Consider the following 14,059-nt stretch of genomic DNA (forward strand, 5'->3'; position numbering starts at 1 on the left):
AGTGCACACACTTGCAAACTCACACGGGCAGGCATGCGCACACACCCAAGGCAGTAGTGGGTCTCCCGGTCCTGGGTGAGGCCACAGGGCTCCTGGAGGCGGAAGCAGAGGAATCCGGGTCGGGGGAGGCAGCGTCTCCTACGAGAGCGGCAGTTGTGCTTCTGCCCAATGAACCGGGCCACATCCAGGTGGAGCCCCAAGCATCAAGAGGGTGGAGGGGGGCTTTGGGGGTGCAACTGCCCGGAGCAGCGATGCCTGTCTGGCCAGCTTGAGGGCTCCGCATACCAAAATGCACGTGGGCCCCTGGGGATTTCACAGATTTACTATCGGTGAAGGGCAATAATCACGCAAGGAGGAGCAATTATTGCCAAATCATTTAGGATTTAAAAAATCATTGGCAAGAAGATAGAGGTCAAGAGGTGCGCTGTCGGGGGAAATAAGAAAAGCCCACCTGTCAGACCTGGGTTTCACTTCCCTTCTGACTGCAATATGGTGAAGTGACACTGGAGACGCAGGGGAGGGGGCTCCCCGCAGCACAGGGGCCCGGGGAGCTGAAAGGGCACCACTATTCTTTGGGCAGTTTTCTGGTTTGGATTCAAAATGCAGATTCACTCATCCTTCGTGAATATTCTCTTGCCTGCCACGGTGTCCTCTTCGCCGTCCTCGGTGCCAGGGGAAAAACCTAGCAGACAGAACTGTCCCGGAGCACAAGCGTTCAGGGTCAAAGGGCTTTCCCAGAAGAGGCCACGTGGCAGGAACTTTCTAGTTAATCCGGGACTCAGCCAGGAGCGCTCTCCCTCTGCTAGGCAGCAGGCAGCCGGCTGGTGGGGAAGGAGCAGCGGGCTCAGTCTCTAGTTCAGTCCTCCAGGCACCTCACAGTGGGAGAGGCCTGCAGGTAACTCCCACACAGGGGTGAGCCTTATACCTGCAGCCTGCAGGCTCAGCGGGACCCAGGCCCCCAGAAACCTGGAGCTGGTTCACAGATAAGTACTTTCTCCCATGATCTGACACAGACATGAAGAAGAGTAACACAGCAGAACTCAAAGACCAATACAGACACGCATCGCCCTCCAAGGCATGGGTCAGGGATGAGCCATGTGTGTGAAGGTGGCCCCCACAGGCTGTATTGCACAGCCCAGGTGCGTAGCAGGCTGTCACTCACCCCCTGATATCTGAACAACAATGAAATCTCCCAACAATGCATTAGTCATCCCGTCATTCATCAATGCATGATTGTGTTTCATAAAAAGTAAGAAACAAGGACGTAGGAAAAGGAGCACTTGCACAGACAGCTGGCAAGGGAGGTGAACTTAAGCTCTTTCTGAAACACAAACAGTGCACTACCCCACTCGGGGTTCTAATTAGAATTGCACACAAGGTGCAATTCAAAGGTGCTCGCTACATACAAGAGGGGAACTGGAAGTAATTTACATGCCCAACAACAGGGGATGCTTAAGAACACCATGCAAGCTCACGTGAGAATACTATGCAGCCATGAAAATGACTTGGCACAAGTGCTCACATGAGCACAAAGGAAATTGTTTCCAAGAGACTATGAATGGAAAAAAATCATTCTGCCAACAATAGAAATTCTAATATATATTTTTTAAAGATTTATTTTTATTTATTTTATTTATTTATACAAGCACTGGGTACAGTCAGAAGCACGGGAGGGTGAGAGAATTCACCAGAGCTAGAGTGGGCAGCAGAGCAGGCAGAAGGACTGAAGTACACTGCTGAGGGGAGCAGCAGGCGGCAGGAGAGGTCTGCGTGCCATGTGGGACCCTCCTCTGGTGGCCAGGGAGCAGCCGGGGATCGAACTGGCGCTGCAGAGGCTGCAGGCAGCTTTGCAACCCAGCATTCAACCGCTGTGCCACCAGGGAGGCCCGAAATTCTAATATTTTTCAAAATAGATGATAATGTACTACTAAATATGGCATCGTGGGGTCTCCCTGGTGGCACAGGTGTTAAAGTCTTAGCACTATCAAGCTATTGCCAGCCACCGCGGCCTGAGTTCAATCCCCTGCCAGGGAGCTACCCTCATGGCACAGCAGACCTCTCCTGTCTCCCCGCTGCTCCCCTCAGCAGTGTATTTCAGTCAGTCTGCCTGTTCTGCTCCCCACTCTGTCTCTGGTGAATCCTCTCACCCACTGCACCTCTGGCCTACACTCCAGTTCTTGCACGAATAAATAAATTTTTTAAAATCTTTAAATAAATAAATATGCCATCTCAAACTTTATTTACCAAACCTAAAAATTCTGACATGCTACGGGGGCATGCCACTGGGGTACAGCAGAGACCTGGAGAGGACTGGTTCCCCGCCTGACTCCTCATCAGCACAGAGTAATCTTGGACTCAATACGAGGCTTGTCATTGACTATTCCTTTAATGCTGGGGAGCTGGGGTGTCTGGTGATGCTGGGATATACCTGCAGTTTCACAGGCAGGAGAAAGGGGTGCTGCTAGGCATCCTACAATGCATGGACAGGCCCTACGGGTGACCCGCCATGCTCTGGCCCCAATGTCAATAGAGCTGGAGATAAGAAATCCTGCTCAGCCTCAAGATGAAATGCAGGTGCCAGAGGCCTGGAGCAAGGGTTTCATGAAACAGGGTGCGGGACAGTGCTGGGGTGTGCCCATCACAGAGGGCTCCAAGGTCCCAGCCCTGGGCTCCTGATCTGTGAAATGGGTGCCCCAGCTCCTCAGCTGCTGTGTATCGGCTCCAGTGCTAAGCACACTGGCCTGAACAGTTCTCATTCCCATTAAACCTCCATGATTTATAACCGATGGGCCATCTTATGATTCCAGAAAAGTACCCAAATGGTCATGTCATCTGTCTTCAATATGAAGCTATAAAACCACCCACTGATTCAGAAGGCTACACCATGAGAATTAGGTATTTCTAGAAGTACCGTTTAAGGCATGTTATTCTTTGCTTTATTACTGGATCTCAGAAAGGGCCCGGCTGCCTCTAAGAGGTTTGAATTTCCCATCTATTAGAGTAATGCCAGCAATGTGTTATTTCTAGGCTATTGAGGGAAGGTTAAAATGAAAATTGGATTTGGGGAGTCCTATCCATTCCAAGTGCAGGCTGAGAACTCCTGGCAGTGAGAAGCCAGCCGGGGTCTGGGCAGAGGCAGTTATCAAGGGAAATGACTGGTGATAACTTTATTGATTAAGGCAGCCTGAAAAATTTAAGGCTGGCTACTGCCTGGCACTTCGGCAGCCAGACCGTTCCTCACAGTCATTTTTCGTTAAAAATAAAGAAGCAGGAACAGAGAAGTGTCGCCTTGTCGTACAACACAGTTCATTGGAAATGGCCTGATTTTGAAATTTGGCCTTAAAATCTCCTCTGTCCTGAGGCTCACACAGTAATGAGCGTTTACAAACATGGTGGCGGGGCTGATGAAGAGGCCAGCGTCTGCTCAGCTGTCTGTCAAGGGGAGAGAGAGAGAAGACGCGCAGAGGGAGAGACAGAATGACAATGAGGGAGGTAAATAAGATTCCGCTTGGCCACATGTGCTAGGAGCCACCAGAGAAAACAATTCCTGCGACCCCCGGGGTCAGAGATGCTGGGGACCCACTAGACGGTGGCTCAGCAGACAAGAGGGTGGCCGGGGATCCAGCCCTGTACCCCTCAGCCCCGGCACCAGCCCAGAAAGAAACCCAATTTAACCTGACCTTTTTAAAAGGGCCTCTGCTCTTCTTTGGGGTGCGGGGAGGGCAGCCACGCGTTCAGAACTGAGAAGGTGTCGACTGAAAATAACTGAAAAATCCCAAAATTGAAAAAAGGGGGGAAGGAGCCACCCAAGGTGGGACTCGGAATATAACCGAGGAGAACACAGCGCTGGCCGGCCCTCGGGCCCCTGTCCAGGCAGAGGCAGTTTTTGTTTATTGTTTGTTGGGGGTCATGGTTGTTTATGAGGGGTGCTGCCATCCACTTGGGTCAGTCCAAACACTGGTGCTTTTTCATTCACACTACACAACGGCTGTGTCCTACTCTGCGACAAGCTATCTTAAGAATTTATTCTCTTAAAACTCATCCTAAGAGTAGGATATACATATATACAGACTTGTTTGCATTTTAAAGCTGGAAAGAAAAGTTACATTATTTATAAAAATGTCTCTCTACCAGAGACAGGTGGACAGAGGGACAGGACAGAAGCCAGACTTCCTTAGAGGTAGCTTGTTTGGTGGATTTCACGTTGGAACCACAGAAATATAGTATTTGAAACAACAGAAGAAACTTAAATGCTAAAGAACAAATTCCCTACAACATGAAAGTAAAGTGAATTCCAAGAGGCTCCTGTCAGCGGCCTACCACCCAGAACAGGAGTCCTGGCAGCTTTAAAATACCACGTTGTGGCTGAAAATCTCTGGAGGGAGAAAGGCAAAGCAAAAATGAGGAAAGGAACTCGTAAGCAGGACGCACAGACAGGCTTCCACCCCGTGACCAGCCTGAGTGTCCAGGCCACCAGCGCAGAATCCGGAGGCCAGCACTATCTCAGAGACTCTGAAAGGTTACTGGAGGCACGCACTCTCCCGTGTCCCTGTTTTCACACTGCACCATGCTTCTGAGATTCGTTATAAGCTCAAGCAAATGAAGTGAGCATTGGGTATTTTTGAGAGCCAAGACCTCTAACACGGAAAAAAGAAACATAAATATATCAGATTGATGACATTAATAAAAGCCCACAGACCTGAATCTGAATCAGAATTTTAAAGATGTGTATTTCCCCAAGCCTTGTCGAGTAGGAGGCACAGACGTGACAAGTGACCAGCAGCAAAGGGAACCATTACTGTCCCAGAGATGGCTTCTACACACTGTTTTGCTGGACATCACAAACCATCTGGGAAAAACAAACCAAAACCACAAAGAGCGTTCACCTCATGTCAGTTAGAATGGCTGTTATCAAAAAGTCAAGAAATAAGAAGGGCTGGCGAGGATGTGGCCAGGAAGCTACATGCACTGTGGGCGGGAATGCAAACTGCTGTAGTCACTACGGAAAACAGTATGGAGGCCCCTCAAGAAATGAATCATGAGGGGGCCTCCATGGTGGTGCAAAGGGTTAAGATGCAACCTATGAAGCTGTCTGCAGCTTCTGCAGCACGAGTTCGATGCCCGGCCAGGGAACCATCCACATGGCGCAGCAGACGTCTCCTGTCTCCCTGCTGTTCCCCTCAGCAGTGTATTTCAGTCAGTCTGTCTGTTCTGCTGCCCACTCTGTCTCTGGGGAATCCTCTCACTCCCCACACCTCTGGCCTGTACCCCAGCTCTTGTATAAATAAATAAATAAATAAATAAATAAATAAATCTTTAAAAAAAAAAAGGAAATGAATCATGGGGCCCAGCTATCCCTCTTCTGAGCACTTGCCCAAAGAAGGTGAAGACACCAATTCAAATCTTACACGCAGTCCCACATCCAGTGGTCACGAAACAACCCAGGGCCCAACCACAGAAAGCCACCATTTGGCAACTCCTCAGTAACAACTCTCTCAGGTGAGCATTACAGTAGGTGCTAAATGAGAAGGGGAGAGTTGACAGGCACCTGCCAGTGCCAAAGGGACAGATGGAAACTCTGCAGCGGGCACTGGGCAGACAGCTCCTCCCAGGTTGGAAGAGAACAACTTGGGGCAAGTGACATCAGCAGCCTCCTAATAGGGTACGGGGCGGGGGACACACATTGTTTCTGTGAGATTCCTGCCCAGAACACATTACCTGAATCGAATCACAAGGAAACATGAGGAAAAAAGTCAAATCGAGGGTCATTCCACACAGTAACTGCCCAAGGCACTGCAAAAATACACCGCCATGAAAGCAAGGATGAGGAACTGTCCCCAACAAAGGCCACCAGGGCAGCCTGTGACACCGTGGGGCTCGACCTTAGTTCACAGTCTTGTATCAAGGCTGGTTTCCTGGGTTTGCAATTGTCCTGGATTATGTAAGGGGGCAGCATTTGGGGAAGCTGTGTTAAGGGCAAAAGGGGAAATCTTTGCACCATTTTTGCAATCTTCTTGTAAGTCTGAAATTATTTCAAAATGAAAAATAAAAAACAATTTTTTAAAGTGAGATGGTCAGGGCCTCCCTAGTGGCCTAGGGGTTAAGTCTCAGGGTGACCACTGAGAAGGCCCATTGCAGTGGCCCGAGTTCCATCCCCAGCCAGGGAGCTACCCATATGGCGCAGCAGACCTCTCTGTCTCCCCGCTGCTCCCCTCAGCAGTGTATTTCAGTAGAGCTGCCTGTTCTGCTCCCCACTTTGTCTCTGGTGAATCCTCTCACTACCCCCGCCCTCCCCGTGCCTCTGGCCTATACCCCAGTTCTGCCAAAAAAAAAAAAAAAAAAAAATCAAAGAAAATTACAAAACCAAACCAAACCAACCCTAGAAATCTACCTGAAGAATTGAGGCTACCAGTGGAGGGAGGCTAGGAGTGGGGAGCAAAGGGGGAGGGGACCCAATGGGCTGTCTTGGAGGATGATGAGGGCTTTGGCGGTGGGTGTGGTAACATATATCTGAAGAAGTGGGTACCTGCACCCCTAAATCACACATGTATGGTAAATCAACAGAATCTCAATAAAAAAAAATACAACTTTTTTTTTAAAGAATTCCCACCTTGAAACTGAAAAAAATAAAAAACTAAAAGGAAATTCTGCCTTATGAGATAAAATGGTGAAAATTCAAGTTATTCCTGGTGTCTTTGTTCATTCAACACACAAGTCCACTGTGGCACTTCTGGGGTGTTTCCTGGAAATCCCGAGGCCCTGGACCTTCTGGTATCTGTGAATCTAGGAGAGGAACCCCGGGTTCCAGACTTGTGGGGCCTCCCAGCCAGCCTTCTCTGCACCCCTGAGGACAGTGCTCTAGACCAGAGCATGCAGGGCCAGCAGTGAGGGGGCGGCCTGGGGACACCAGCCCGGCCACAGGATGTGGACACTTCCCTGGTCATGAGCAAATAGACCTTGGGTGGGCTGCAGACACGGGCCGGGGGGTTCCTGACAAACCACCTCACTGGGGGTGTGGGGGGGGGCTGTAGACAGTAAAGTTATAAGCGATTTTTCTTTTTAAGATGTATGTTTGCAAGGCAACCTGTGTCAAAGACAGTCATCATGGAAAGGTAGCAAGATGCATGATTTTATTTCTTACAGGTTGCGTGAGTTTTGCTGTAGACTGTCTCTCCAGTGAAGCTGTTTCCATTCGCTGCCAGGGCAGCCCATTCCAGGTTTCTGCTTGTTTCTCACTCCTACACTGAAGCTAGTTAGCCGGTCAAAACATTCAGTGGGTCTGGTTTGCAGCCTTTTTCCTCCTTTCCAGCCAAGTCAGGTCACATGGGGACGGGGTCACGCTCGGCAGTCCGGCCAATCTCCCCAGGTTGCGGAACCCTCAAACCCACCGCAGGCCCCAAGGCTGCCCTACCTGAGCCCTCTACTCCCCCACCCCCACCCAACAGAGCTGCCTCCCCAAGGGGCCCCCCTACCTGGTGGGCTGCCACCCCAATTTCTTGCAGGGCAGACTTGAAAAACTCAGGAGAAGGCTTCCCCACCACTTGGGCCTCGATGCCACAGGCATACTGGGGAAAGAGAGGGCACACGTGGGTTTGGGAATAAGTAACAGGTGTACATGCGACCTGTAGGTTTCCTCCAGGGATTGGTTGTGCTCCCAGGGCCCAGGGGGCTCTGGGGCAGGACATGTGGGCCAAGACATCTGGTGGGGCTTCCCGGGACGCTCAGGACCCTGCCATCTGCTCAAACACCGAGTGGATCCTCCCATCAGTGCTCTCGTCTGCACTCCTGCCTCCTCAACCCCCAACCCCCAGTTCTGTCCCAGCCTTCCAGGTTTGTTCCAGGGCTCCATCCATCCCCCATCTGTGTCCACCGTGAGAGCAGGGGGCCAACACAGCAGTGAAGGGGGAGTGACATGGGCTGAGTGGGGGCATGGCACAGGGCCTGGGTGGGGTGTGGGTCAGGTTAGTGTGCAGACTGGGGAGCCCCATCTGGGCCTTGAAAACTGGAGGAGAGGGTTTGGAAGGAATCCAATCAGGACATGGCAAGCTCAAGGTGCTGCAGATGAGCAGGGCGGGCAAGGGGTGGGTGGTCTACGTAGATATGGGAGTTCAAAAGCAAGCCGGAGGCAGCTCGGGTACGGGGTGGTGTGGGAGGGGTAGGAGAGCAGGGTGAAGACCAGGCACCAGAGAGACCTTGCTCCAGAAGTAAGAGGGTGCTTGGTCTGCTGAGATGGGCGACTTTGAAAGCATAAAAGGCAACCCAGACAGAGCACACCAGCACACCCTTCTCCATAGAGGCCAGAAACACCCTGGAAGGCACTGAGGCTGAAGAGGGTGGGGACAGAGTCAGGGCAGATACCTCGAGAGCCTTCATGTAGGCCCCAACGTCCAGCATCAGGCCGGAGGTCTCCTTGTAGTAGCGTCTAGAAAAGAACAGGAGTGGACAAGGTGAGCTGAGACTAGGGGCCTGCGACATGCCAGGGGACACCGCCCCATCCCAATTCTGCTGGACAGCCGATCCCTAGAGGAGGGTCAGCTGATGCCGGGCTGAGCATGAAGGACGAGGTGAGCAAGCAGAGCTCAGAGCAGCCACCATGTCCAGCGGGAGAGACAGCGGCCAGCAGCCCTCCATCAGGACGGCCCCTGCAGCCAGCCTCACCAGCCCCGCCACGATGATTAAAGGGGACTCTAGGAGCAGCTGGATCCAGTTGCAACCACAGAGAAAAGCAAGCGACCTGTGTTCTGGGAAAGGACAGCAGGTCCACCAAGCACTAATTGCTAATAATTAACCCCTAATTGCTGTGTGCAGAAGAAAACTCTATTAGTTCCACAGCGCCCTGCCACGTCTCCCATTAGCCGGGGGTTAAGAGAAGTGCCAGGTGGCGGGGATGCCAGATGCTTTTGCCCGAGAAAGCTCTTTCTTGCGGGCTCCCGTGCTGGAGACTCCCGTGAGCACTCACTGGGCCTGGAGCTTGGCCTCATCCTGGCCCACCCCCGACCTCTTAGAACACACAGGCGCCGCGGCCAGTTTGTCTGCACCAAGCCATGGGCTACTTGGAGGGCGAACACGCTGTCATCCGTGCCGCTCCAAAGCCCAGGGAACAAGAATGGAGTTGGATTCTCAGGATGATTAAAGTGGTTTGAGATTCAGCCCATCAGCCGCCCCTCTCCCCTTCCCAGGCCCTTCGAGTGTGGGAGACATCAACCGCCCAGAGGCAGGGGGGAAGCTGGAGGACTTCAGGGTTCCAATACGCTCCCTACTTTTTTTATTACTCAAGCTATTACTTTCTGCTTGCGCCCTCCTTGCACTTTCTCCAGCTTGAGACTTTGCAAGGCTGATTTCCTTAGCAAGGCCCAGAGGTGTAAGGAAACAGGAAGGTGACAGTCATGGAATTGTGGTCACAGGGGGCGGAGTCTCGGGTGCCAGGCCTGCCATCAGGGGCACTGCAGCTGGTGTCTGTTAATTCAGTCCCCTGACCTTAGGGACACAGCTGCCCCCCAGGCCCAGGGCAAGATCGGGGGCACTGCAGCCCAGGCTGCCCTTCGGGAGCTCCCAGTCTAGTGGGGAGCAGCAAAAGCCACAACGGGAGGACACGGGTGGTGACAAGGGCAACCACGCTGTGGACCCTCCACAGGGGAGGACAAAGCGCCCAGACTGGGAGCCACTGGCTCTAGGCCTCTGTCAAAAGCCAACCCCTCACTTCCTTCATCCCCTCACCCGGGGAGCAAACTGCACCTGCACCTCTGATGACTGCTGGGGGGGAGGGGGGCCGCGGTGCAAACCCAGACTGGGAGAACGGGGTACGGGGAGGACCCAGGGTGTATGGATGGCCTCCCAGACTGAACACGGTGAAGCGAACCGGGGACGTGTGCAGAGGTGGGGAGAGAACACCCCAGCATAGGAAATGCTCCCCCAGACCAAAGGAACAAACAAAACCACAAAGCTCCTCTGTTGCAACAGGCACAGCCCTGTTTGGAGCTGAGGATTCTGGGGGCCACTGGCCCAACGCCCAGTTTCAGTGCCTGGGGCCGGCAGGAGTGGGGTTCATCACAGTCCTGCTCCCCACAGCTTCCCTCTAAGTGACAGCAACCTGGACTTTCACATTTCCTGTTAGTCCTGGTGGAAGGAACAACCCGAGCACACAGCTTAAATCCACATCAAAACCTTCCCTGTGTTACACTCAGTTTAGAATCGACTTCTGCAATGCAAAATTAGAAAGCTTAATATTTCTTTTTCCACTGAATCTGGGCTTATTCTATTACCCAGAATTTTGTTTCTTATTCATTTAGGGAAACCAAAAGGCATCTTGAGGCCCTGGTTAGCTGAATACACTTTTAGAGAGAGACAACATACAAGGCCCTAGGTTAATTTTTTTTTTTTTTTTTAATATAACCCAGGTTATTCTCAAAACACAGGAGACTTGCTAGGTTTTCCCTCTATGACCAACAAGAGGGCCTGGGGAGAACCTGAGGGCTCCAGCCACTGCGAAGAAACTGGGCGCCGCGCCACAGGAAAAAGCCAGGGAGCGGCAGTCAGATAAGCGTCATGCTTGAGTCTTCCGCCCTTCCCAGTTATTCAGCACAGCCTCCCTCAAAATGACCACCTGACCTTTCCCACAAGAGCCATTAACCTTCCATCGTCTGTCGCGTAAACAGCTTAATTTTCTGACGGTAGCATGACAGGAGAAATTACAAAGGCAATTCCCACTCTCGGTCCAAACAGATGCCAAATGTAAATCACTCTGTTTCCAGGAGGACACTCTGCCCCAGTGCCTCCTCCCTTCTGCCTCCTGGGGGGCACTGCGTGGGTGGGGGGCGGCCCCTCACCACCCCCAACTCCCATGCGGAGATGAAGGCAGCGCTGCAAGGGTCCTCAGGGTTTCCCGAGAAGCTGTGACCTAGGCCTCTCCAACCTTTGAGCACCCACCCTGGGCCAGGTCAGAGCCCCATCAGCTACAGACACCATTAGCCTTTTACTGGTAAAGAATTACAGAGCTGAAAGCAACTGCTCTACTATTTTTTCTTTTTCAACAGCATATCTATTTTAACTATTACCCATAGTCTGGGCTAAAATCTTTTAATAATTAGTGACAATTTAAAAGAAAAAAGCCTTAACATAAATTACAGGTTTCTGAATGATATTATTCTCCAGGTAGCAGCTGCTAACTCAAATGCCTAAAGAAGCAAATATGGAATGTAAATGAGTTAAGCAGGCCAGGCTCTGCAGTGACCTAAAATGCAGAAGGTTGTAAGGTTAGAAAGGGACCATTAGTTTTGTGTCAACCTGGCTGGGTCAAGGTACCCATATAACTGGTCAAGTGTTATTCTGAGTGTTTCTGTAAATGTACTTCTTAGAGGAGATTAACATTGAAATCAGTGAACTTGGAATAAAGCAGATTGTGCTCCATTGTGTGATGGGCCTCGTCCGATCAGTTGAAGGTCTGCGTAGAAAAGAGTTTGACTTCCTAGGAGCAAGAGGAAATTTTGCCAGCTGCTGCAACTCTTCCCTGGGTCTCTGGTCTGCTGGTCTGTCCTGCAGATGTTGGACTTATCCTGCCTTCTCAACCCAACCTCTCTACACACATATCCACATCCTATTGTTTCTGACTAATTACAGGACACATTTTACTCATATGATAAACACACTAGAGAGAATACTTTTACTTCCTAAAAGAGATATATCCTCACTTTTCTTTCTTGAAATATCTTTCATTTGCCTGGGTTTTTGTTTTTTGTTTTTTTACATTAATAGGTCAGGTTTAGGGCCTCCCCTGGTGGCACAGTGGTTGAGTGCTGGGCTGCAAAGCTGCCCGCAGCCTCTGCAGCACTGGTTCGATACCCAGCCACAGGCGAGGGTCCCACATGGCGTGCAGACCTTTCCTGCCACGCCTGCTGCTCCCCTCAGCAGTGTATTTCGTTGGCCTGCCTGTTCTGTTTCCCGCTCTGGTGAATTCTCTCACCCTCCCGCGCTTCTGACTGTACCCAGTGCTTATATGAATAAATAAATAAATAAATAAATCTTTAAAAATAAAAAATTAAAAAAAGCACAGGTTTATTAGGAAAAGGAGAAAGAAAGAGTCCCAGGTGACTATGGCACCTGTGAGCCGGAGAGCTCATTTGCCTATCTTGATAGAGACACAGCCATAAAAAAATAGTTTCCTATTCTGAGAGAGGCAACCCACAGTACGAGAAAATTGGCAACTGACTCTGAGGCTTGGAGGAGGCAATAGGGAGTGGTGGGAACTATGGTGAGCTGGAACTAATTGAGGCAGTGACTCCAGCTAAGCTCTGGGAATGTGGCGCCCAATACTGCCAGATTTTTTGATTTTTCAGAATAATTCAGTAACCTGGATATGTTATATAAAATCTCCTAATTTTAAAACACATGCTCAAAAAATTTAAGATCTTGTGTGGGCAAAATCTGCTATCCAATGTGGCCTGCAAGGGATGAGCTCTTGGTGGCCTGTGGCCTGGCCTGCCAGCACGGATTGACTGGGGGGCCACTTTTCCAGCTCTCTACACCTCCATATGCCACCAAAATGGCAGTGACATTGCCAACTGCTCACAGAGCTGTGGTTAGAACTAAACAAACTGGAAGACAAAACGAAGCAGTGATAGCTAGTGGCCAGGTGAAAAGTCCCTCCCTTTACCAGGAAAAGGGAGCAGGTCTCAGGCACCAGAAGTACCTAAGCTGGGAAAGGCTTTCACAGAGAAGGCCCACAATCCCCTGCTGCAGGAGAAGCTGGGCAGGGTGCCACAGTGTCCTTGCCTGGGATTATAAAGTTCCAGAGTGGTTTCTGTTGAAACCAGATGTGTTGACAACACTGCACAGCTATCTGGAAAGCACTGGGCCACGTGCATCAGGAACCCCAACCACACCCATCATCTGACATGCACAAAGTGCCTTGGCAGAAAATCAGACACAACCTAACTGCCCATCCGCCAGGGTTGGTTAAGAAATGGCTGCCACACAAGGGCCAGCCTGGGTGCTGCGTGGAGAGTCGTTCACGTAATATTGTTTGGTGAAAATAAAAAGCCAGGATGAAATGAGGGCAAGTCTGAGAGCAGCGCTGTGAGCCTGCGCCTCTGTCACGGTCCCTGGTGTGGGAAGCCACCTGGAAGGACGCGTGCAGAAGGGCTGCGGCTCACGCGGGCGCGGCAGGAGGAAGCGCTGTCCTGCGCATTGCCCAGCGGCATGCTCTGCGGCGTCTCCGATGAACATGGGCTGTCTCGGTGGTCAAAGACATTAAGAAAAACCAACATGGGTTTGTGACAAGAGAGAAACAGTGAAGCCGTGCTATCAATAAAAGCACAGACAAAAACTGACAAAATCACAAATTTACAGGTGCCGTGCTCTGGGGGAGCTGGGGCTGGCCCAGGGACCCCAGGGGCACTCAGTCTGGGTTTCACTTCTTAGGTGTCACCTGGCCCTGCCCCTCAATGCCTTGTGCTGTATCCTGGGCAAATGCACCTCGACAGGCAACACCCCCAAGCGGCCTCCATCACAATGACCTTCCCCTCCACGGCTTCGCCCAGCGTGGCACCTGTGCAGCAGCTCCTGAGGATGGAGATTCTAACTTCCACAAACGGTGAAGGAAAGGAAGGAAAAAATGAAGAGAAAAAAAAGGGTGAGCGAGGGACAGGAAGGCCCTCCCCACCCCTGCACTCTCCACTGCATGTCTCTGCAGGTGAAGACGCACAAAGCAGGCAGAAACAGCTCTTCCCGGAGCCGACTTACCCTTTCCCCAGTGATATGAGCACAGGGTTGTCCAGCTGCATGAGCAGCTGGAAGGCTCTGTTCATGTTTTGGTAAGAGAAGTCTTCTCCGGCGTCTGCAATCACAACGCAGTTTGGGTTGGATGTGTCAATCTGATCAAATTCTGAGCGGATTCCTGGAAAGACAGCAGGAGAGGTCGAGCCCAGGGTGATGTGGCCGCCTGTGTCCTGTCCCCTGCCAGGGAGCCCCGCCTGCCCTCTGCCCTATATCTTTCTCAGAAGCACTAACTCTTGAGGGTCCTCACAGCTGCCATGGGAGGTGGGCCAGGAAGAGGCGCTCTCAC

At 51.4% G+C, this 14,059-nt stretch overlaps 1 protein-coding gene across 2 annotated transcripts in view; it reads right to left on the minus strand.

The window, feature by feature from the left end:
• LHPP (phospholysine phosphohistidine inorganic pyrophosphate phosphatase) overlaps positions 1 to 14,059 on the minus strand; it is an 83,319-nt gene that overhangs the window by 55,362 nt on the left and 13,898 nt on the right. The window contains exons 3-6 of one of the 2 annotated variants that reach the window (XM_037497466.2): positions 13,738 to 13,891; positions 8,359 to 8,422; positions 7,473 to 7,565; positions 6,564 to 7,301 (exon numbers count right to left, since the gene is read on the minus strand). In XM_037497466.2, coding sequence (XP_037353363.1) covers positions 7,254 to 7,301; positions 7,473 to 7,565; positions 8,359 to 8,422; positions 13,738 to 13,891 — 359 coding nt within the window. In that variant the 3' untranslated portion in view covers positions 6,564 to 7,253. Of the gene's footprint in view, positions 1 to 6,563; positions 7,302 to 7,472; positions 7,566 to 8,358; positions 8,423 to 13,737; positions 13,892 to 14,059 lie in introns of those variants that run through there. The other variant, XM_037497465.2, reaches the window with a different exon arrangement.

This window comes from Talpa occidentalis, unplaced genomic scaffold, assembly GCF_014898055.3.
Source record: "Talpa occidentalis isolate TD23 unplaced genomic scaffold, MPIMG_talOcc4v2.1 talOcc4.8, whole genome shotgun sequence".
Taxonomy (NCBI): Eukaryota; Metazoa; Chordata; class Mammalia; order Eulipotyphla; family Talpidae; genus Talpa; species Talpa occidentalis.